General features: G+C 35.8%; 1 protein-coding gene across 4 annotated transcripts in view; it reads left to right on the forward strand.

Annotated features, from left to right (window-relative positions):
• CACNA2D3 (calcium voltage-gated channel auxiliary subunit alpha2delta 3) overlaps positions 1-23,182 on the forward strand; it is a 463,402-nt gene that overhangs the window by 176,586 nt on the left and 263,634 nt on the right. For all 4 annotated transcript variants that reach the window (XR_012837017.1, XM_075761986.1, XM_075761987.1 and 1 more), the window contains exon 5: positions 3,299-3,461. Coding sequence is in view for 3 of the 4 variants with exons in the window: in XM_075761986.1 (XP_075618101.1) it covers positions 3,299-3,461 (163 nt within the window). In the remaining variant the exon portion in view is untranslated. The remainder of the gene's footprint in view (positions 1-3,298; positions 3,462-23,182) is intronic.

Consider the following 23,182-nt stretch of genomic DNA (forward strand, 5'->3'; position numbering starts at 1 on the left):
ACCTTAGATCTTGCAGGACCGTCCTAAATATGTTATTTTTGTAGGCTTCTCACTTGCAAAGAAACCCCAACAAACCAACATACCCAGCCACCACCCAATCAAACAGAAAAAACCCCAGGAAAATATTAATTATCTGTAATACTATAAGGACTATTTTATGCTACAGTTTGCTTTTTTTTAAAAAAACAACATAAATCATATTATTGTGTATACATTTGTAGAATTGAAAAGAGAAAATACAGACTCAGACCAATAAATCAGTGAATACTAAATCAACCAAAGTAACAATCAGTCCTAAATACCCTTAATTGTGAAACGAGTGGTTTCATTTATTTAGAATATAGCAGATTTTAATACTTGGCTAGCCTTGCCACTTACAGAACATGATGAAGGAGGATGTGTGCTAATTAACTCCTTTGGAAAAGGAAATAACACACTGAATGAAAGGAAATAATATTCTTTTTTTGAGGTGATTTCCATGTATATTCTGGCATTCTTATTTGAAATTTGTCCATTTTCCTACCATTTCCAAAGTATTATAAAACCCATGGGCAAGGTAAATTTACATCCTTGAAATCACTAAGTCTGTATGTGAATTACTGTAGAAATTATTCCATGATACATAACTTAAATTCAGTTAAAGGGGAACAGTGTATTGCTACATATTTTAGTACAGAATCTTTTATCCCCAAATGTATTCACCTTTTCCTTAAAGTGTAATATTTAAATACAACTTGTGTGTTAAAATTTGGAGTTAGGTGTTGTGAATGCTTTTAATGGTGGTCTTTAAAAAAAAAAAAAAAAAAACACCAAAAAACCCCCCAAAAAGCCAAACCCTATTTGATTTTTCTCTGGCAATCCTGATAAGACTTATAAAGCCAAGAAGAGTCATGCAAGCGATACAATGGCTTATCTGTAGCTCCAGCAGTTGTGGAGGGCATGTGACATTCAAGAGAGAAAAAGGAACACAAAACCATGTCTTTAAGCACAAGTGGTTTGGAAACAAGATGAAACAGTCATCCTTACCCTGCTGGAACTTGGCTGTCCAGGGGGTGTGGAGAAAGAGGTGGCTGGCAAGAAAGAAGCATGAAATATGTAGAAATATATACTGTATATATAGAAATATATACTGTACTCCCAAGGGATGGAATATCAGCCTTTCTTCCAGACTTAGATACTATCTAATATATCATGGAAAAGCTACACAGCTTACTTCTTGCTTGGAGTCGGAGTTGAATTGCAATTTACAACAGTCATTAGTGCATGGCTTAATGTTGTAAGGAATATTCTATTTCTTACTAAGATAGGAAATATGACTTGGGCTTTCAAGTCTTCTGCCAACTGTCTCTGGCTTTTGCAGAAAGGGTAACTGAAAAAAGCTGTTGTCACATGTGGGTAGCAGGCATGAAGTGCAGTTAATGATCCATGATAAACCTGGATAATAAGCAGAGATGGAGAAGGTTTCTCCCAACTAGAATGAGAACTGGTGTTCCTTGGAAATGACACATTTCTTAATCATTTCGGTTTTGGTATGAGAAGAATCAAATCTATGAAGACTACTGTGGGTTTTTACCAGAACTTCAGGATTCAATAGCTGTATATATTCATGAGATATGTGCAGCAGATTATTTGGCTCATCTCAGTATAAACCAATTAAAGTAAAATAACTGGAAGGTCAAATGTTTAATCATGTCAGATTAATTTCTGTTAAATTTATTTTCAAATACTGATGTGTCTCAGTTTTCGTTATACATGCTTAATGTTATGTGGAACACTGAGTTTGTCTGAATACTTCTGTCATATGCAGAAGGTCCTCAAAATCTAGCTAATATATAGTGATTTCTTTTGTATCTCACTTTCATCTAAAATCCAAACTATGGGTTGGCCACTTTGAAAAACTAAAAGCTAAAAGCAGGATGTGAAAAGCTACTTTCCAAGTAAGCCTCCATTTAAGATACGGATTAAATTATCAAGCCTTTTCACGGAAGTTAATAGATTGTAAGAGTTTAACTAATTCTTGTTTAGTAGAATGAATTGCATATCGCACTAAGAAAGAGTGCTTGTGGAGCAAAGTTTTGGTAGTGGAGGGGCTACAGGGGTGGCGTGATGGTAATTGGTGAGTGATCGCTCCCTGTCCTTATCTCAACCTTTTGAGCCTTTTGTTATATTTTCTCTCCCCTGTCTGGCTGAGGAGGGGAGTGATAGAGCGGCTTTGGTGGGCACCTGGGGTCCGGCCAGGGTCAGCCCACCACAGCCTTTTAAGTTTTTGTACTTGCTGGTCTGTTTTAGCTTTGTAAATGCTATAATATATTTATCGTTGTACAGGTTGTATAGATATAGATGATCTATGAATGCATAGATTTGTGTCTAAATATTATTTATATTGATTTATTCTCAAATGGATAGTTAAGACAGAGACATATTTAAATTAATGAGATTCTTCAAAGACACTAAACTTAGGTCTCTTTGAATTAAGAAACACATCACAAACTGTTGCCAAGGGTTAATGTTATTTAAGAGGCTAAAAAGCAGTCTTCCTGTTTGTTGCCTTCAGAGCTTGATAGAATTTCTGGTTAAACTAGGTCATAAAGAAATCAATAATTTTATCTAAATTGCTTTTGCTTATCTGGTTATAGTTCTGTACAAAATAGGCCAAATACTCTTCAGGAATTTGCAACAGGCAGACAATAATTTCTTGTTCAAAATAAGTCACTGCTAAATTTATATATCCATATTAAAGTATGCACAATTTTACAAAACCTACTATGGTGTGCATTTGTAAAATTCAGCAGAAAGCAAATATTTTTCTTTAGGAAATGTCAGTACATATTGTGTAAGCAACAACAGTTGTAGTTAATATTTCTGTGAAGTAAAAACACTTTTAGATTGTAAAAACCTAAGTTCAACACTGATAGCAGTTCTTGAACTGATGGAAATAAGCTAAACAGAGAAATCATCATTAAATAATTATCTAAGGAATTATTTAAATCTAGAGAACTTTGCATACATTGTTTACATTCAGGGTGTTTGTTGGGCTGCCCTTAACATTTTCAGGGCGGCCAGAGATCTGAGGTAATATGGGGTGTTCTCGAGACGCATTGATAAACATGGTTTCAGAAATGTACCTGTACTAGAAGTATAGAGGGAATCGGAGAGATGATAAAAATATCTCATTTTTCTATTCTAGATGGAGATGCATGTAAATGTTAATGGATTGATAGATATGTTAAAATATTCAAACCTCATATTTTAATGCTGAATGTGAATTCTGAATACTGAATGTGGGTTTCTGTTGCAGTATGAGTACTTCAATGCTGTGCTCATAAATGAACGTGATGAAGAAGGAAACTATCTGGAGCTGGGGAAGGAGTTCATTCTAGTGCCAAATGACCACTTCAACAACTTGCCTGTGAACATCAGTCTGAGTGATGTCCAAGTACCAACCAACATGTACAATAAGGGTAAGAAAAGAGCTGCTTTATTTCATCATTCATTCCACTGGCTGAACATAGGAACTTCCTTGTTTTTAAAATGAAGCTGTTGATTAACCACACATTGTGTGTGTTTTCTAGTTTGCAATTAAACTGAAACTTCAGCGGAATAATGCTTAAAGTATGACAGTTTTGTAACGTCCTTTGTTCTGTGGCAATTTAGCAATTGAATATGGTCAATGATTTGCACATTAGACTTGCATGAATTGGCAGAATATGTTTATTCTTATGAATTATTTTCTGGAATCTCTAAATCAGTTGATCACATCTTACGTTGTCACTTACAAGTTACATTCTGTCTTTGCTGAGAGCTAGAACTGTATCTTTGAAAGATACAGGGTAGATGGGAGGGGGATATTTTATTAGTTTTATGCTCTCAAGCTTCTGGGAATAATTCTAGCTGTGTATGACTGCATACACAGCTGCTGTGAGTTTTCAGATAGTATTTAGGAGGAATAAACTACATTAAAAGTTCTATTCCCCTGACTATTTATATGTCATAGATGCTGGATAGCACATAGCACTAAAAAATAGCTACATTAGCTATTATGACTGATGGACTTAGGTCTAAAAGTTGGGAATGCAAGCTGAACTCAGGTACATGCTTCCTCATTTTCCTTTTGCCACTTCCCTTTGACCAGACAGCAGAATTTTGTAATTTTACTGTGCTTATGCAGCACCCATCTATTTATTTTTCTCAAGCCAGTAATAAAAGGAAAAATTAAGGAGGAAAGCACCAAAGTTTCTGAACAATGTCTACTGTGTATTTGTCATTGGTCTGTAGAGAGCTGCCTAATCTCATCATCTGGTTCCTCTTCCTTGTTTTAACTATACTACAAGACAGCTAAAAATACATTAAATGCTTTCCTTGTAATACACTGCAGGCTAGCAATTGTGGAAATTCATGGAAGGATATCGTGCAATCACAAATGGAAGGAGAATTAATTTGGATAGGGTGGGCTGGTAAGAGAAGCAATTGTTATGACAAATTCTCTTTGAAAATTATGATTCAAACTTCAGAATCTTGAGAAGCCACAAATTGTACAGTAATGTCTTAAATTAGGAATTACAAAATAACAAAGCTTCCTAGAGAGAGTATTTGAAAGGTTGTAAAATGATTAATATGGGATATTTTGAAAAGATTTGGAAAATGCTTAAAGCTTCTAAAGCTACCAAACCTTTTTCGTTTGTTTGTTTGTTTTGTTGTTCAAGGGCTAATATTTATTTAACTGAGCCTGCCTCTAAATTAATTCATTCCAGAATTGCTAAGGAGGGGAAAAAAGGAAAAACCAGTATGGTTACAAAGGGATATAGAGGTCAGGCAATCATGTTTTTCTGATGAAGCAAACTAACCTGAGTAGGTAGGTAGAGCAGTAAAACTAAAGGACCTTCAGTTACATGATGTGTAGTACAGCTATGTATAGAATACATTTTTAGATGCTGATTAATTACAGTTAAAGACCAAAGTCAAAGGGCTTGTTGCATATTGTTTTGGCCTCTTAATACAGGGACTGCCTGTAGAGATGGGAGATCTCTCTGCAATGATTCCTGTTTCCACTTTGCCTAATTCAAACCAGCCAAAATCAACACTTTCTGCAGCTGCAAAAAACCCCCATTTTTTATCATTTAAGTGTATTCCAACTGCTGAAATTTGGTTTCTTGCTGACATTTTCCCCACACATGGACTTGATAGTCTCAGCTTGGAGACTGATAATGTCTGGAAATGTTACTCTTACCAAGAAGAGGCCTGTACACTTATAATTTTTGTTGCCCATTTCTTGAGTTTTGTAATGTGGAGGGCTGATAACATGTTAATTAAATCCTAGCCTGAGGGTACAGGCAGTAGATATTGATAGGTTTACAACTTAGTGTCTGCACAACACCATTTCTCTAGAAAATTCGTCTTGTTTGTTTCCAGGTTATGTTTTATTATATTGAATTACTAGGCAAAACAACAGCCTAAATTCACAGTTGAAAACAGACATGTGTGATCAAGTCAGCACAGAAGAATGAGCTTTTAATTTGTGAGATTGTTCTAAGGTCTTTCCTTTGTTTGAGTTTTTTCAGTTGTAGAGGTATTGATAATTTGCAATGGATTCAGAGAATCACAGGACTCATCAAAGAGTTGAAATATGTGCCTTGGATGGAAACACTCCAGGAGCTCAGTCCATTTAGCTTATTCAAGAGATGATTAAAGGATTAATTAGTTGATCTCTACTTAATTACTAACACCAAACTCTCTAATCTGGTTGCCAAAAGTTTAAAAATATCCAATGGCTGAAACTGGGTTCCATTATTTTGCAGATTGCACAAATGTGGGCTCAGATAATGTGGGGGGGGTGTGTGGTGGTTTGGTTTTTTGTTTTGTTTTTTAAATGAAGGTAGTGGCTAATTAGAAGGTTGTCATCCTATGGCTGTCCCTGCAAGCCCTTAATCAAGACCAGATTCTTTTTTGTTTGTTTTTGAAATAATACATAGTCTAGAATTAGTTTGCAGAAAAAAAAAACTTTGGCCTGGTCAGCTTGCATCATCATGGTGATCCCTCTTAGCCATAGAATCACTAAAGTGGATGTTCAGAATCCCTAACTAGGCTCTAAATGAGGCTTAAAAATCATGGGACATAAATACATTGCTATTCTTTATATATCTTCTACCTCTTTCAGCCTCTGCACAGAAAAGCTTAAAAATGTTGATGGCAAAACCAGGAATAAATAATTCCCATTCCAAGGAAACCACCAAGTTTAGACTCTGAAAATAAAAAGCAAAAGCAAATTTCATGACATTTATGATGAAATCAAGAAAACTGAATTACCATAAATATCAAAAGTATGATATTAAAATTTAACATGGAATAGGAAAATAAGAGCCAATAAAAAAGGCTGCCAACCTAATTTGTAAGCATATGTGTAACTCTAGGGTCATCTTTGAGTACAGATTGCATGCACCTACTATAAATGTAGAACGAAAAGTAAATAAGTGAATTTAATAAAGAATCACAGTTTTGCATTCAAAATACCCTAGATCATCATCATAAAATATAAATAGTTGGTCTGGTTATTGATGTGGTCTTATACTTGTCATTCCCCTCTTCTGCAAACCCTCATCCTCTGATTTCTCCATATCTTATGTTGCACATCAATTAATGTCAAAAATAGAAAAGTTACTGATCTTTGGAATATAAAGACTATGGGGATCAGAAAAATAGTATTCTGGCATTCCTATAATGTTCATATACTGAAGATATTCAGGGAAAAAAATAGTGGGATGATTGTGCTTTATAGATATCTGTCTGTCAATCCAGAGACACCTCTCAGCTCTAGGCTGTTTCACAGCGAGGATGGCAGTCCATTTAAACTGCAGAACATTCTGATGGAATTGACCTCCTTTATTTTTCCTGAAAATGACTGCTTATGATAATGTTTTGCTTTTGAAATGTTTAAGCACACATCAGGATTCTAAATCTGTTTGTGCATTCTATTTCTTCTCTTTAAGCACAAAGTGTATTCATTGCCTATAGCCACAGGATTTTCAAGGCAGTATCCTTTTAAACAAAGAATAAACAATTAAGATTAATAATAATTAAGAAGTTCTGTCATAACTGCCTTGGCAAGCAGTAGCTCTTTCTTCCATTCACAAATTTGATAACTGGCAATTATCAACTGTGTACAGATTTCTGGCAGAAAGTAGGGAGAAGGGTGCTTAGTGAATTAATCATATAGGTATATTCATAGATGAAACAGGAAGGGAGGAAGAAAGTTACTTTTTTCACATTAGAAGGAAAGTTTAGTTTTGGAAAACACAGAATCAATCTGAAACTAGTTTGGACAATGCAGCACCAAGGCAAAAGTCCAGGTATGAGAACAAGTGTGTATAAGGCACTAATTCAGCTGCTGTTGTTTTTTTAATAAACTTTATTTACATGGGTTAGATATGAAAACTTGCTTTGGTGCTGATATTTCTTATTTTATATCTGTCTCTATTTTAGAATGTAAGTGATTTGGGACACTCCACTGTCTCAGACATATCTTGTATACATCCTTCCATAGGTATACCTTCCAAAGATACTCAGATACACTTTTCTACATATCAATTGGTATATTTTAAACTGCTATTGTGAAAAATGTTAATAATAATGAAAAATGATTAATGATTTAAAGTTTACATAGTTTCAACCTTTGCTTTATTACTTTCTGAAATATGGCACCTGTTGAAAAGTGAAATATAGCATTGTACAGTACCAGAAGTCACACACAGCAGGATCTCATCTCCTTACAGTAACGTTGCATAAAACCTAGGAAATTCAAGAGGATGTTGATAAATACATTATCTCAATATCAACTGAAAAGAACTTCTGTTTTTGAGCTTTTGCAGTCAGTCTTTGTTTATATGATAAGGTAAACTTTACATTTGTAGTTTGTAGAAAGGGGAAAAGCCCAGGTTCTCTTTTTTTTTCAATACTTCAGAAATTTCTAGAGGCAAACACTTCTCCTTGCCTTTTAAACTATCCTTTGTATTGTACCTTTCTGGTTTTTCCCTTGGGTCCTCAGAATTGTGGGCTTTTGTATTTTGCAAATTTTACTCTCTCATTCTCCTAGTATTCTTAGTAACTAAAAAGAGACTAATTCACTAACTAACATAATTGACTAACTAATTTAGCTGTCATTGAATTCTTCTTTATCAAGTACTGGTGCAAACTGGAGGGTTGGACTCCTTGAAGTCAATGACATTGTTGCAAAATCAGTATTAAACTGCAGTTGCCTCTTCTATCCCTAGGAATGCAAACAGGCAGCTACTTAGATACATCGCAGCAGGCACCTGCCCATCTAGAAGACTTTATAATCCTTTTCCATTTCTGGGGAATTACTGCAGCATTTCTTGAATATTTCTGGAACTTGGACATTTCCAGAATAACTGTAAAGTGTAAGAATTCATAGTAATTTATAAGGACAGTTGACGTCCTTTGGTTTTCTCAAAATGTGTCAGGTTTTTTGTTTAACTACCTTTTGTCATTACCAAAAATTAAGTAGTTAGAATTTTAGATTTGAAAAAGTTCTGTGTCTATAGCCTCTAATTGGGAATCAAGGGTAGATAGTAAGATCCTTAGGGTACATACCTTTATAATCTGATTGCCTTGAATAACTTTTTTTTTTTTTATGTGGCTAAACAAGATTTCACTCTAAAGAGACTTCTCTGCCCAAGAGTTTTTTCAAGTAGAAAAATATTGTTTACTTCTAAAAACCTTACATCTCATAAAATCTTCACTGTAGCTCTGCTTCCAGATTTGGTCTGGACTAAAATATTACTACACACGCAAAGAAAACCTTTCTAAATGTTCGTAAAAAATAAAAATGCCTGTTAGAATAAGGTCAGTTTTACTTTCCTAGTTGAGTATCTGTTACCTCCATTTCCTTTCTTTGTCTTCCAAAGAAGACACAAAGAATGAATGTGGTTATTCAGGCCTAGTTTTGTACTAACTCTTAGGTGAACTTGCATAGTTTTATTGTCACACCGACTATTTAATTTGTTCCTGTGTAGACCTGTACTAACACTTTGACAACTGTACGTTGTATTCCTTTTCTTGTTACATTTTTTTTCCTGCTTAACAAAAAACACTTTCTCCTACTTGCAATCCTGAACTTTTATCTCTATTTTCTGTATGAGCTAGTTCTTGCTTGATCTCCTTTGTGCATATGATTATGACACGGCTTTCTATACCTTATTTTGGAGATAAATTACCTATTAAAAAGTTGTTAAGTGTCTCAAGGCACAATTGGATGTACGACATCAGCTGCAGGTTATTGAGGGATAAGAAATTACGCTCTCTACCAGTTGTGCTTGCTGGGTATTACTGTTCCATTCAAACCAGCTGTCATAAACTGTTCTGTAAGCTTTTCCTGAAACTGATTTGGTAAAAGGAATTGGATCAGCATTTTTTCCTAGCAGAGTGAAAATAGAATCATTTTGACAGAACTAGGATGGGGGTGACTGTATGTGAATTTATCTACCAGCTCTGGACCGTAGTCTCTGAGAGATGGTGGAGGAGGTAGATGTGTGCCAATAGAGGTAGATTGGGGAAAGAGGATAATCCCTTTACTGGGATCAGATCAGATGCAGCTTGAGCAACATGTCTGATTTTGCCTTTAAAAAAAAAAAAGAAAAGAGAGAGAGAAGAAAAATAATTTATTTTGGCAATAGAAAGGAAGTAGGCTTACATAAGTTGATTTAAACTAATGGGAGTTTTTTCCTTTGTTGTCATTTCTAGTTTACTATATATATAATCTTGTTTTACTTGCTGAGTTTTATAATGGAGGAATATTTCCTAGAGGATAAACCTTCATCCTATTAGCACAGCTGACAGTGGAATTAAATGAATTCTACAGCTTTCCAAGACTTAGTTATCCATTGATTTTTTTTTTTTTATTTATTAAAAGTCATTGAGGAAAGAGTCCAAACTTACTACAGATAAACAATAGATTTTGAAATTCTAAATGCTCTTAATTATTTTAAATGTATTTTTGTTTTCATGACTAGTGAATGTTAGAGGAAAAGACATACGGGCACAACTATGCTACATGGTAGAGAGTTGTGCAGTCTGTTCTTACCCCAAAGGATGTTGACATATATGCATGACTCATTAGAGTATTTCAAGGAAATATGGATGCAAGATAGTTTTGTGACCATGGTTCTGCAACTGGTCACAAGTTGTCAAGTCCTGGATTAGAAGAATTTTAATTTATTAAGGTGCAGCACAAGGTTAATGTCTCTATTTTGCATCCCATCCAGAGATAGGTAGATCGCAGCTCTGCGCTGTCTTCCATTTGTACAGCATACGACACATAGCTGTTGAGAGACGTGATATTTTTGTACACCAGCATTTTAGCACTTGCTTGTTTTCCCATAGTTTGTTCAAGTTGGGATGATGCTGTATAGCCTGGGGCACAGTTTCTCACTTTAAACTCTGTAACTATTGGAGAGTTTTAGACCTGGCTCAGCAATCTGGTGCTCTTCAGCACAGCACCAAGTGCATGCCACCTCCCCACAAACAGTTATGTTCCACTGATTTTCATTGTCTTAAAATTTAACACTTGCTGAACTACTGTGCTTCGTGTGTGGAGATTAAAGCCTGTACTTCAAAGTTCTGTGGAACTGACATCTATGTCTTTCAGCTTGGGCTTTTTGTGCTTCACTCCTAGTAAAGTCCTGAGGTGAACAGAGCATAAATACTTAAATGCCTGTCATTCTAGGTGCACAGGAGCAGAAGCACCATCCTGGTACAAATGAATAGGCTTGTTCTGAACAGGCTCAGTTTTGGAATTTTTTCTTCCTAGTTCGATTTACAATGATGTCTGTTCAAATTAGTTTAAACAGGGAAATGACTACTCTTAGTTTGGAAGAACTCTTGGACTATGTGAAAAGTATTTATTACCGTCTCTGAAGCGCCCAAGGTGAAATGTTGATTGGTATGTGGAAAAGCAGGATGTAGTGGGTAATGCACAAAAGGAGCGTATTAACATGACTACATACAGTAAAGTCTACAATAATAACTTTCTTCCCTGAATGGCTTTCTGATTCAGGAAGGCACTTTGAAGCACCTTCCTGCTATCCTACTTGTTGCTCAAGCTGAATTAAAATACCAGTGTCTGGGCATGTGCAGGTAGTTATTCAAATTCATTTTCCTTTTTTTAGAAACTTGATATCAATAGCTGCCCTATCTAAAAGGCAATGGACTCCATTTCAGGAAGGAAGCATGCTCTGTGCAGGGAGAAGAAAATATATTGGAATCAATTACCAATTTTAATAATGATATGTCAAAATAAAGCATAAAATTTTCTCAAAATTGTTGGGTCTGGAAAGTTACTCTCCAGCTTTCATTTATAATGGAGAATGGGGCTTATACTATCGAACTATATTTCAACTTTTTCCTTATATGAGTACATTTTAAATGAAGGAAGTTACATGAAATTTTAGCATAGTGCTTACACTGATTTCTTTTTCAGTGTTGACATTATTTATACTAAATACATTTCTTTCAGCATTTTCCTACAACATTGTCTGACATTTCAGAATGTCTAGCAGTATGAAAGACTGAATTTTCCCATCCTTTGTTACATCAAACAAGTTTTATTTCATAGTACTGCCATAAGATTTGGAAATACATTTTGGGGCCACAGTCATGTTTTTGTGAGTTTTGTAATTGACTAAGTCTTCATTTCCTACTGTAAAGTATTTGAGAGGGGAGCAGGTGAACAATATGGTTTAAATCAAATAATGGTAATTGACTTTTAAAAATCTCTCTGTAATAACAGTTCCTTCTTTCCTACCCCTGACGTTAGACTGTGATATGTGCATTCTGCTAGTTGCTGTTTTGGCACAAGGAAGGATTTTTTTTTTTTTTTTTTATTATCAGATTGGCTGGTCTTTGGCAAATACTTAGCAGCAGCCCAAAGACTGGTTAGCTTATAAATTCTCTGCTATCATAAATTGGCAGGTGCCTTAGTAAATTACTTTTACATTTTTACATCATCAGGCCTGCTTCTCTGTTAAGTTGGGAAATATACATATGTTATGGGGAAGATATTTTTTAAGGAAGCTGGAGAATAGTGTGGGCAGGTGAAAAATGAATTTCTCCAAATCCTTTTTATTTGAAATGTTAAAAATACTGGATTGCAGGTTGTCAGATATCTATCCGGGTATATTTAGATAATGAACTAGTAAGTAGCCTTAGTGCAAGATGTTTCTGTGTCTTTACTGACAGAGCAGAAGAACCAAGATAGAAAACAGAATTTGATGATCAGTGTTATACAGTCCAAGAGTTAATCTGCTGCTTTGAAAAATAAAAGCAATAATATAAATTTTAACTTAGAGAAGTCTGTCTGTCTTCCGTCTGTTCTTCCATCCTTATACCGTGGTATAGCTGCTGTTCTGGTGGTTTTGAAGTACAGGAAGGGATTTTTATCAGCACTTTCCATAACTGCAGAGTTTTTCTGTGATGGATGCTGAAGTCCATGAATATTTTCAAGCATTTCTGTCATCAGGAGATATGGTTTATGTCAACTCAACTAACAAACATAAGGCACGCAATATGTTGCTGAGAGTCTCAAGCTGTGTCATCAGCATTTTTAAAAAATGGCTCATGAATGTAAAATGCAATTAAAAGTTCAATAATATGTACCAAGATAAAGAAATCTTCATTAATAATAGTCTAAATTCATTTTTCCTTAAATTAATACCACACTGAGACTAATTCCACACCATTTGATATGAAATACATTCAAGTATTAGCAACCATTTTGACTCTCTGTAATAGCGATTGCTCTGAGTAAATATGAATTTATTAAAGAAGTGATTAAAAAGTATCTTACAAATCTTGGAGTATATTTGGACTTCACTCATTTCAGAGATGACTATAAATATCCTATATTTTCCTATGGATTTAAATCCAATTTTTATTATAGCTTTCATTATTTTCACAATTCAGTTGCTTTCCTTGTGGAGAGCCCATACTTAGCATTCTTCCACGGCTTAGTAGATTTGATTTGCTCTTTTTTTTTTACAAGCTTGTGATACTCTTCAGCAGAAATAGACTTTATCTCTTTCTCTTATAGCTTTGCTCAAGACACAATTGTTTGTAGCACATGTGTACTGTCTTTTTTGCCTCTTTCTTTCTCCCTTGTCACATATCATTTACTGGCTGTTGAGAGTATAGATTTTTATCATGTGACTTAAACCTTTGTTTAAAAGCATTGTGTAATGATTATGATTATTATTACTATGGAAAGTTGGCAATCAATTATTTGTGTACTCTCATATTATTTTCTAGATTGAAGATCTTAGAATCATAGAATAGTTTGGGTTGGAAGGGACCTTTAAATGTCATCTAGTCCAACCCCCCTGCCATGGGGAGGGTCATTGTCAACTCGATCAAGTTGCTCAGAGCCCCGTCCAGCCTGACCTCGAATGTTTCCAGGGATATGGGGCATCTACCACCTCTCTGGGGCAACCTGTCCCAGTGTTTCACCACCCTCATTGTAAAAAATTTCTTCCTTGTATCTAGTTTGAATCTACCCTTTTTAGTTTTAAACCATTACCCCTTGTTCTATTGCAAGATGTTTCCTTTCTTTTCTTGCAGTTGTTACCTTCCTTCTTTCCTAATCACTATACTTTAAGAAATGGTTTACAAACAGTATGAATGCAATACAGCTTTGAATAATTCTGAACTTGGTGTCTTTAGTAACAAAAAAATATCAAGTCTAGTCTGTGCTTTTATGCTTACCATGTTTAGTTCTTGAATGCTGGAAACGTTGCAAAAGTAGATCTTAGACTTAGACTTCACAAATTATTTTTAAATTTTGCTTGGACAATTTAGACTGGTAAAGAATATCACCTGTGTCAAATGGCATTTCCATTGCATGATTTTCACTGCATTTTAAAGGATGAGTTTATGCACTACAAATCAATAAATGCAGACTCTAATCAAAAGTTTTGCTTGCATAGGAAAAAAAATCTGCTGCATGTAATAGAGCCTTCTATAAAAGATATTGAAACGTGATGAACCACAACCATTTTTTGATTAAGTGAGGTTTTTTCAATTTGATACTTAAAAAGAGCTATGAATATCGTTCAGTCATACTTTCCTATCAATGTCTTCCAAGTGGCTGTCAAAATCGAGATTACCTATTTCCTAGAATATTAGAACTAAAAAAATTCATTTCTGAAGTGATGCAGAAAGATTATAATCTGCAGCTAGCAGATATGTAAAATCCTCTTCCTGCAAGGTGTGAAATTAAGAAATAAAATCTTGTCTGTCACTGTCGTATACAATTTTATGGACTACGCTTCTGAAAATTCAACATCCTGGAGTTGTTGTTTAAATAGTCATGGCCACATATTGTCCTGGACCACTATATTTATATTTTGAAATCCTTCCACTGAATTGTTTGTCTTCACATTTTAAGATCTCTAGGACAGTGTTTGCACTGTCTTCCTAACTTTGGTCATTGTTTAATTTAAAAGGAACTTTCTTAGTCTAACTGATTTACTCAAGGTTGCAGAGAATTTCCTATCTTCCCATATTTCTTTGTTTTAACTCTTACTGGCTATTGGACAAAGATGCGTAGACTTCTCCACTTGTTCCATCTGGTTTTGCTCAAATTCTGCCTCAGATCCAATTCCCAGAGTCTACTCAGGCTGCTCCTTTGTTCTTGCAAAGGGCTTTAGCTTCACAGATTTTTATTTTTTTTTCGATTCTCTGTCTTTAACAGCAAGCCTTTTGGAAATGTTGGCATCCTCCTGCAAGATGTGTACTGTGCTTTATCTTTCTTGTATGCTAGTCTGTCTGTCTCTGGCTGTGGATCTAATCTGTATGATTCTAATACATCCACATCACCATGGCAACTAGATGTCAGATACAGGCTACACGGTAACATTATGTTTTTCCTCTAAAAAGTCCCACTCTCTACCACTCCTTATTCAGCAGCTGTTGCTTAGTTACTTGGGGTTGGGCTTTGCCTTTTGACAAATGTGAGCCAGTGAAGGTTTGTTAATGCACACTACTTCGGGTATAATATTAAGAGGCTTTTTGACCTGACACACCTCTGTTAATTATGATGCCTCCCCTACTTCCTTGTTGCTTCCATTGGCAAGAAAGGGACAGTAATTTACCATTGGCCTATAATGGTAGAAAATTTCTCTGTCTCCTCTTTTATCTTTCCTTTTTCTGTATTATTGTCTCTGATGAGTATTAAGTTCTCTGATGACTGATTAGAAGCTGTGGAGCCACTGTCTTAGCTCCCATTGTGAAGGGATGGAAGCAGCAGCCATTTAATGCTGTTACTCCTGGCCATTTGGGCCTGGGTACTAGGTAACCCATGTAGGAATGTATACAGGCATATCCATAGTACACATTGGAGCTCAACTGAGAGCATTAGAAGGTTGCTGCAGAATGCAGAGTAGCAGATAATGAATTCTGCTGTATGGCTCCTCATTAGCTCTGGCTTGCTGCCGTGCTAGTTCAGCTCTGTGACTTCCAGCACTGGAACCAGTATCTCAGTATGGTCCTGCACTGCCCTTACCTGGGTATGTGTGTAAGCGGGCTCTGTGTGGACACGGGGAGGTCTGTTGTCTCAAGTTCCATGAGCAGAAGTTCACAGTAGGTCCCACTGACCACCCCTTTAGAAAATGCCTCAAGTTTGTATGTTCAAAATTAATTTTGTCCTCGCTGCAACTCACCTGTTTTACTTTGAGGGATGTTATATTGGAATGGCCAATGAGAAAAATGGCATGTGAACCCTTTGAACTGTAGAAGAGTGTGGACTAGAAAGACAAAATTTTCAAGAATGAAGTAAATGAAACACAAAAGCAAAAGTATCACTAGACTGAGAATCTGGATAAGAAGCAAGGCAATGGCAATATTTTTTTGGATTGCAGTGAACTGACTGAACTTGAAAAGAGTACATTTTAATCTACAGTTAACCAAGACTTTGTAACTAGTTTTAACCCAAGCACTATTATTGTCCATACTCTCCACATCTCTGATTTGGAGGCACGTTGTATTTGTGGTGCTTACTTGAATAGAAGTCTGATTAAGTTATTACTTACTTTACCCAAGCATCTTTTAGGTGAAGAAAGTTCTCTTCTCACCAGTTTACAAGTAGCGTCACTGAATGAAGGAGAAACTTTAAGCACGTCAGCACTGAAATTATCGAATCTGTCCCCAGTCACAACTGCGGAACCAGTAAGGAGACAGTTAAACATGTTGGACTAGCTTAATTAGTGTTGCCTCATCCAGCTGCATTTGGCTTTTAAAGATGTGTCCGTAACATGTTGCTTGTTTGAAAGGTCCGTTTGGAATGCAGTGGTAGAAAGGTCTTACATGAAATATATATTACATTGCAGGATAAAAAGGGAACGGTATGAATTATCATTTGGACATACATAGTTTAAATTTAAGTAAAGTTTGAAAACCACTTTCTCCAAAAATAATTTATAAACAGAATTCCTCCTTTTTGTGAGACTGAAGTGGGGTTTTTTTGTTGCCTTGTGGATCATTTTCCTACCTGGAGCAGAAGTTAGTGCCCAAAGCCAGGCATTATTTATTTAATGTGTGTGTCTGCAAAAGATTAATAATTCTTTTTCCTTCAGCAGGAATAGGAATATACTCCACCCAAGCAGGTTTAAGAAACATCAATTAGGGCATCATTGATCTGTCCCAAAAGCAGTCGCCTTTGACTTACACCAAGTGCAAAGAAATTTAGTTGCTTTAAACATACAAGGTGTCCTCTTCCTTACCTTTATTCTCTGCACTTTGAGTCTGGAAAAACATTGTTTTTGAGGTTTTCTTGGTGTAATCACTGTGTAACCCTAAGAAAGGTTTGAGCCTATTAAAAAAAAACCCAAACCAACAACAAACAAAAAACCCACCCTACATCTATTGTCCACAGCTATACACAGGGGCTGTGTGTGTAAATACATATATATATATAAAAATACACTAAACATATTATTGGTATTATATGCCTAATTATTCTTTGAGAGCATTTATTTCCACTTTCTATCTGTGTATGTAGAGAATTTCTTGGAGAATTTTGCACATCATTAGCCTCTGGTGTGCAAACTATTTCTCTCTTTTTCTCATAGTAATATACTTTTTAAAAATAATTAAAATTAATTATAATTGGTTTGTTCTCTTTTTTTAAAGTGCTAACTTTCCTTACTTGTGTTTATTTCATTATTCTAATAGGAAAAAGCAATCAGGGAATTAGGGTATGTTCTGTTACTGATGTAAAATAACAAACAGGAAAAAGTACCCAGGATATCTTTTAGTGTGGAATATATTAATGAAAAAAAAATTTGATGATTCAATGCAAGATTATTTTTAATGGACTGAGTTTATATGCTAAGAATGCATTGGGGAGTTTTATTTGGTTTTCAGTTTATTTTGCTTTATTTAAAGACTTTTTCAAGACTTTATCCATGAACTATGTTGGAAAAGCATTCTTAATCTGTAAACTTAGTGGTAATAGACGTAGTAGTTCTGGGTTTCAGAAAGCCTTTAGAATTGAATATGCAAAAATGTTTGATTAACTGGTTGTATGGCAAATGTAAAAATTGTAGGTTTTGCTTAGTATGGAGCAGAGAAGATTGACATTTGACAAAGAATCATAGAAGTTTATCTAAAGATACATTTTATTAATTAGGCTACTACTTTAGAATAAACTAATAATTTATCTCTCCCTCCTGCTACATAACACAGACCCTTCTTTGATTTTTCTTGGTTCTGTGTTGTGTGAAGAAGAGAAAAGAAGGCTTGCTCTTCTGGTCAAGTATTAGTATGCTTGGCTAGAATATAAACTGTTTCAAAATATTGTTTGGCTAAAAACTTAAAGACATTTTTACACTGTACTTTGTTTATCTAGGTGTCTTCCTTGCAGCTTTTTTTTGGCACATTCCTGAAGGAGCAAATAGTGTTTAAGAATCCATAACTGATTTTGTAACGTCTTCATCCCAAGATGCATTTGTGCATCTGCTCAGTGTTTTCAATGTTTTAATACTAGCTTCAGAGGTTTTGAACCAGCTGAACATTTTCATATCTGTGAGGTTTTTTCCAACTATTTTTTGTTTGTGTAAAACTTCCATAAATGGTCTTTTGTGTGAGGAAGAAGTGCTACACAAGGATTAGAAAGCACTACAGCAGTAAGGGACCATTGATTTGAGAGGGTGAGAGACAATGACTTGTTGTGCTAATAGATAAACGTGTTGTCATATCTGATACTTGCACATGTTGATACTCCCAGAAATGTAGCAGTAGAGATTTAGTTTATTATAGCCCAATATGACTGTAATGCATTTTACATGCTAAAACATTTCTCTCTAAAGTTTCTCATGCCACCATTTGTTGTATACAAGAGGCATGATGTGTTGATAAAACTAGGAGGTCTTTAACATCTGTTCAAAGCATTATTTGTCGGCCCTTACTGCACTGTGTCATGTAACTAAGTTGGCCTGTTTCTATAATTCCGTGTCTCTCTCTGAATATCTGAGCAATAGGAATTAGATATCTGTCATGAAATGTAGGTTTACAGGTTTGCATAGTCTTGTGTTTTAAATGGCTATTGTAAAGATTGTGAACAGGTCTGTCCTTAAGAAATTTCCATAAGGATGACTTTTATTTCCAAGGCTGTGCCTTGCCTTTGTCATATATCACTTTGACAGCAGCTCTACTAAAATGGTTCCTTTTGGTATGTTGTGCATTAAATATTTTACAGCACAGTTGGCTTCATTTAGCAGCAGTCACGTTTGCTTTCTGTTCCTCTAATTTGCAGTGTGTTCCACTGGCTTCCTGTACTGTTTGTCATGACGCTTTTTCCTGCCCTGCCACTTGCAGAGGTTTAGATTTCCTCGTTGCTGATAGTCACTGTTCCATCAACCTGTGCAGAATTTTCTTCTTGCCATGTGTCAGAACTGGCCCTTTTTTCAATATTTAAGACTAATTCTGCTTCTGTGATGAAATAGCAGTGCATATAGGGTCTCTACTAGATTTGATTAATTCCTATTTTCTGAGCATTTATTTTCTCTTTCCTACTTGAAAAACTGTTTCTAGCAGTTGTTTGCCCTGTCTCTCAGTCACACCCTAGCATCCTACAGTTCTGTGGTGTGGTATTTTCTTATTGATCTTTCAGGTTTCATAGTCTTTATATCCTGAAAAAATGTGGAAATGAGTGTGTGTTTTCTGAAAATAAAGAAATATCCTGTTACCTTGGTCACATTAATTTATGGAGTGATCATCTGTTAGGATTTGGGTTTTGACTTTAGTTCTCCTCAGCTAAAGGCCTCTTAGCAATTGCTGGATAAGCAATTCTATTTTGTTAGACTCTGTTTGTGACAGTAACTTCCCCACGTGCCTGGCTCCTGTGACAACAGCTCTGTTAAGGGAGCATCTTTCTAGTTCTTCCTGGATGGACAGTAAGTGAAGTCTTTGACTTTTGCTCCAAGTTCCTCCTTTAATTTAAAAAAAAAAAAAAAAAAAGAGACTAGTGCTCTGTCTTCACAGATCCTGCTTATATGCTGTTTCCAGAGCTTTGCTCTAACTGATTCCCAGATCTGTCCGCATGCTGCTTGCTTTTAGCTGTTACATCTGATAAGTTAAGCGGGGTCAAACACTTGCTGCAGGACATTTTTTATAATCCATTAGGTGGCAAGCTATTAACAGAGTCAGAGCTGAATCTCTATCCCAGAATGGTGTTAGTGAGAAGTTCACAGCTGTAATTCTGGCTTTCAAATGAACTAAAGTTGAATCTCTGACGATCTTGTTCACAAAAAAAACCCCAAACCCCAAAAAACCCCAAATGCATTCATGAAACTCAGCATAAAAATAAACACATCTGGCCATACTCCAGTTTTTCTGCTGCCACTTCAAAGACGATGAATGTTATTAGGGCAATGTTGTGAGCTGAAACAGCTAAATACCTACTACTATGCCTCGATACTGTCATGCACTTGAAGTCTTTACCACCCAATATACTTCTGAGAAGGGAATATGATTTCTGACATTGGTGAATGGTTCTCAGCACATGAAGCAAAATGGACAAACACCTTCTTTTGTGTCTACAGATGGCCAGATGCTTTGATCTGTGAGCTGATGCATCCACATTACCCAGTGGAGGCAGAGGGAGAGGAAGAGAGAGAAAAAAAGCAAAGGCAGTTGCCAGAATTGGCATCCAGCCCCAACTCTTGAATATGTTGGACCACCCTGAAAAGCATTCATATTAGTGTTGAGTAGTATAATTATTAGATTGTGGGTGTATGTCCCAGCAAAGCATGTGATTTTGTTATTCTTTAAAATATGACCAGACTAAATATGTTGTCAGTGTCATCAAAACTAAGCTAATATTATTGCTATCTCTGAGCCAAAAGGGTGCTGGATTTTGCATTCCTTTTCCAGTGCTTGGTCCTGTAGGCTGTGCTCGTGCTACTTTGTTGTATGACAGTTCTGCTCCGCAATGTTTGGGGCTGCCCTTGAGGCCCTCGGATACTATTACAAGAAGGAACACTGTTTTGGATGCCAGCATCTTTGACAGCTTTCCAGGAGAAATTAATGATTACATTACAGTGGTAATATAATGGGGGGGGGGGACGGGGACGGACGGACACGGACGGACACACACACCCCCCCACACCCCACACCAAAGGATCATTGGTAACATTTTTTCTTGGTAATAAAGCAGAGTATGGCAAGAGAAGTATTCTGCATTTTCTTCATAGTCACTGAATTGCTCAGTGGTCTCCCTTATTTCTATAAAGCTTGCTGCAATAATTAGAAAGCAAAACGCATCAGGTCTGTATTAGTTTTGTTCCATAGACTTATTCTACTCTAGATATTTTTATGGATTCTGTGAATTAAAATACATTTCATTATAGTGCTAACCTTTGGCATGCTATTGCACATCTTTCAGTCTGCACACCTTGGTTGCCTTTGTCAAGACTTCAGACCTATTTCTTTGGGTCAGCAGTATGTATGACAGCAACTTAATTGCTACATGCATTTGTAGTGTTCTTTGGCAATTATGTTTCAGATACCTACTTGCCTGGGTGTTGGTTTTATATTAAATATCAGTAAAAAACAAATGACAGCTACACAAACAGCAGTGGAGCAAAATCCCATGTAATTGCAAGCCAGCCCATCTAAAAGGCAAGGGAAAGGGAATATTTTAATTAAATTTTAGCGTTTACTGCCAGGAAACAAAAGCAGAAATTATGTTTCAAGAATTGTGGCAGAAGCTATTTACACTTACTGTCTTTGAGCCCCATAACATCACGTTAATTATTTTGCATTTATATTAAGCTTTATCTTTTATTCTTTTTTTCTGTCCCCAAATTTCTGATTATTCACAAGCATTAATTTACCATGATTGATATATAGCTATTTTGGGGGTGCAGATTACATTCACCAGTAATATAAAAACTTAAGAATACTGTTTCTAGATGAAGGAGTGGGGGCAGTTCAAGCAATTCAGTGCAGTTACTAAAATTGGAAATTGCCTGGAACTGCAAGCTTAACATACAGATTATTAGAAGATGAGACCGTAAAATTTTAATGAGGATACATGGTTGGGAACTCAGTTATATAAGATAGTGCATGTGGACAGAGATGCATCCACATAAGTCATGATCAAGTTCAGAACAAGGAGCTCGGTTTTGAAATCCTTCTGCCTGATGATACAGTAGCCAGTAAAGAAATTTTCACATGAAGTCTGTAGGCCTGCAGGTTTGTACTGGAAATACTTCCCCCCCCCCCCCCCCCCCCCCCCACTTGGCTTTTCTTTGTATTCTAAGGATTAAACTGAGTGTGACCTTTTTTTGCTTTTTTAATAAAAATGGTAGATGCATAAAACATATTGCAAAAAGAACAGCCAGCACAGGAAGGTAGTGAATTGTCACCGGGTTTCATTTTGAAAGGAACTCAGTCATCATAGATCAAATTTTAGTTGTGCCCTGTTATTTAAAATGCCTGCTTAATGCTCTTTTCAGCTAAAAAATTCCTATTAGTTTCAGAGTCACTGGATTAATGCTTATGGTGATCAGCATTTGGATGATTAGTGTTGTCAACCTAATGAAGAATATAGAGTCAACCAACCATGCTCAAGGAAAAATTCCTGATTGTATTTCCATGGAGTTCTCTAATCTGTAGCACAGATATATAAACATGTTAAGTGGCTCTTCATAAATGGGCTAAAAAAAGTAATCCTCTACTGTAGTGGCATGGATATTTTAATATGAAATTTATTATATAAAAACATATGTAGCTTTATATATGTATTTTTTAATATAAATATATTTTTGAAATATCTCTGGAAGGATTTCATGTTCAATTTAGAGCTTAATAGGTGGACAACTAAAGTTGGCCTGTGACCTTATGGAGCTGGAGTGTATATAGAATTTAAAGGAAATTATTATTAGGTTGGGAGGCAGAGTGAAGGCTCTGCTTAGATGAGTGGCACTATAGCACAGATTCATTAGGAAAGGGCATTAAAAATTAGTCTCTGAGGAATCTGGAATAGAAAACTTCTGATGAACTGATGTTATTGTAAAATACTAAGGTACAATGTGCAGTCTTGGAATAAGATCCAAATGTGAGTTGCTAAGAACCACTACAGTTTATTTTAAATATAAATTAAGATAGAATTATTCTGTTTAGTTTGGCTTTTCACTAATCCTGTTGCCTGAAGTGTATACGAAGAACTTACTGTTCTCTAGAGGCTGAGGAAAGGTTCCTTGTTTCTCCTCTAAACAGGCTTTTCTAGCAACACTGCCAAGAAGTGTTCTTGTCAGAGATGACTTATCACCTTGTCTCAATATTGTAATGCTGGGTCAATAATGCCACTGTGCTTTTCAGCGATTCACATATTGCACCAGGACTTATGTATAGGAGCAGAACCAGAATAACAATATTTGAACCAGTACTGGGAAGCTCCAGTGGACTGAGAATAGGATTCTCATTTAGTGCTTCACTTCTCATGTAATGCCTAAATGCTGAACAATGGATCAAAATTTTGGGGTGCTGAAATAGGAGCATATTTTTACAAACTGATGATAGATCCCAGGACAGGCAGTTAATTAGTGCCCAGACAGTTAATTAGTGATGCCTTACCCCAATAACAAACTGTGATTAACTGCAGGCTTGGAAACAACTGGAC

This window comes from Balearica regulorum, chromosome 10 (genome assembly GCF_011004875.1).
Source record: "Balearica regulorum gibbericeps isolate bBalReg1 chromosome 10, bBalReg1.pri, whole genome shotgun sequence".
Taxonomy (NCBI): Eukaryota; Metazoa; Chordata; class Aves; order Gruiformes; family Gruidae; genus Balearica; species Balearica regulorum.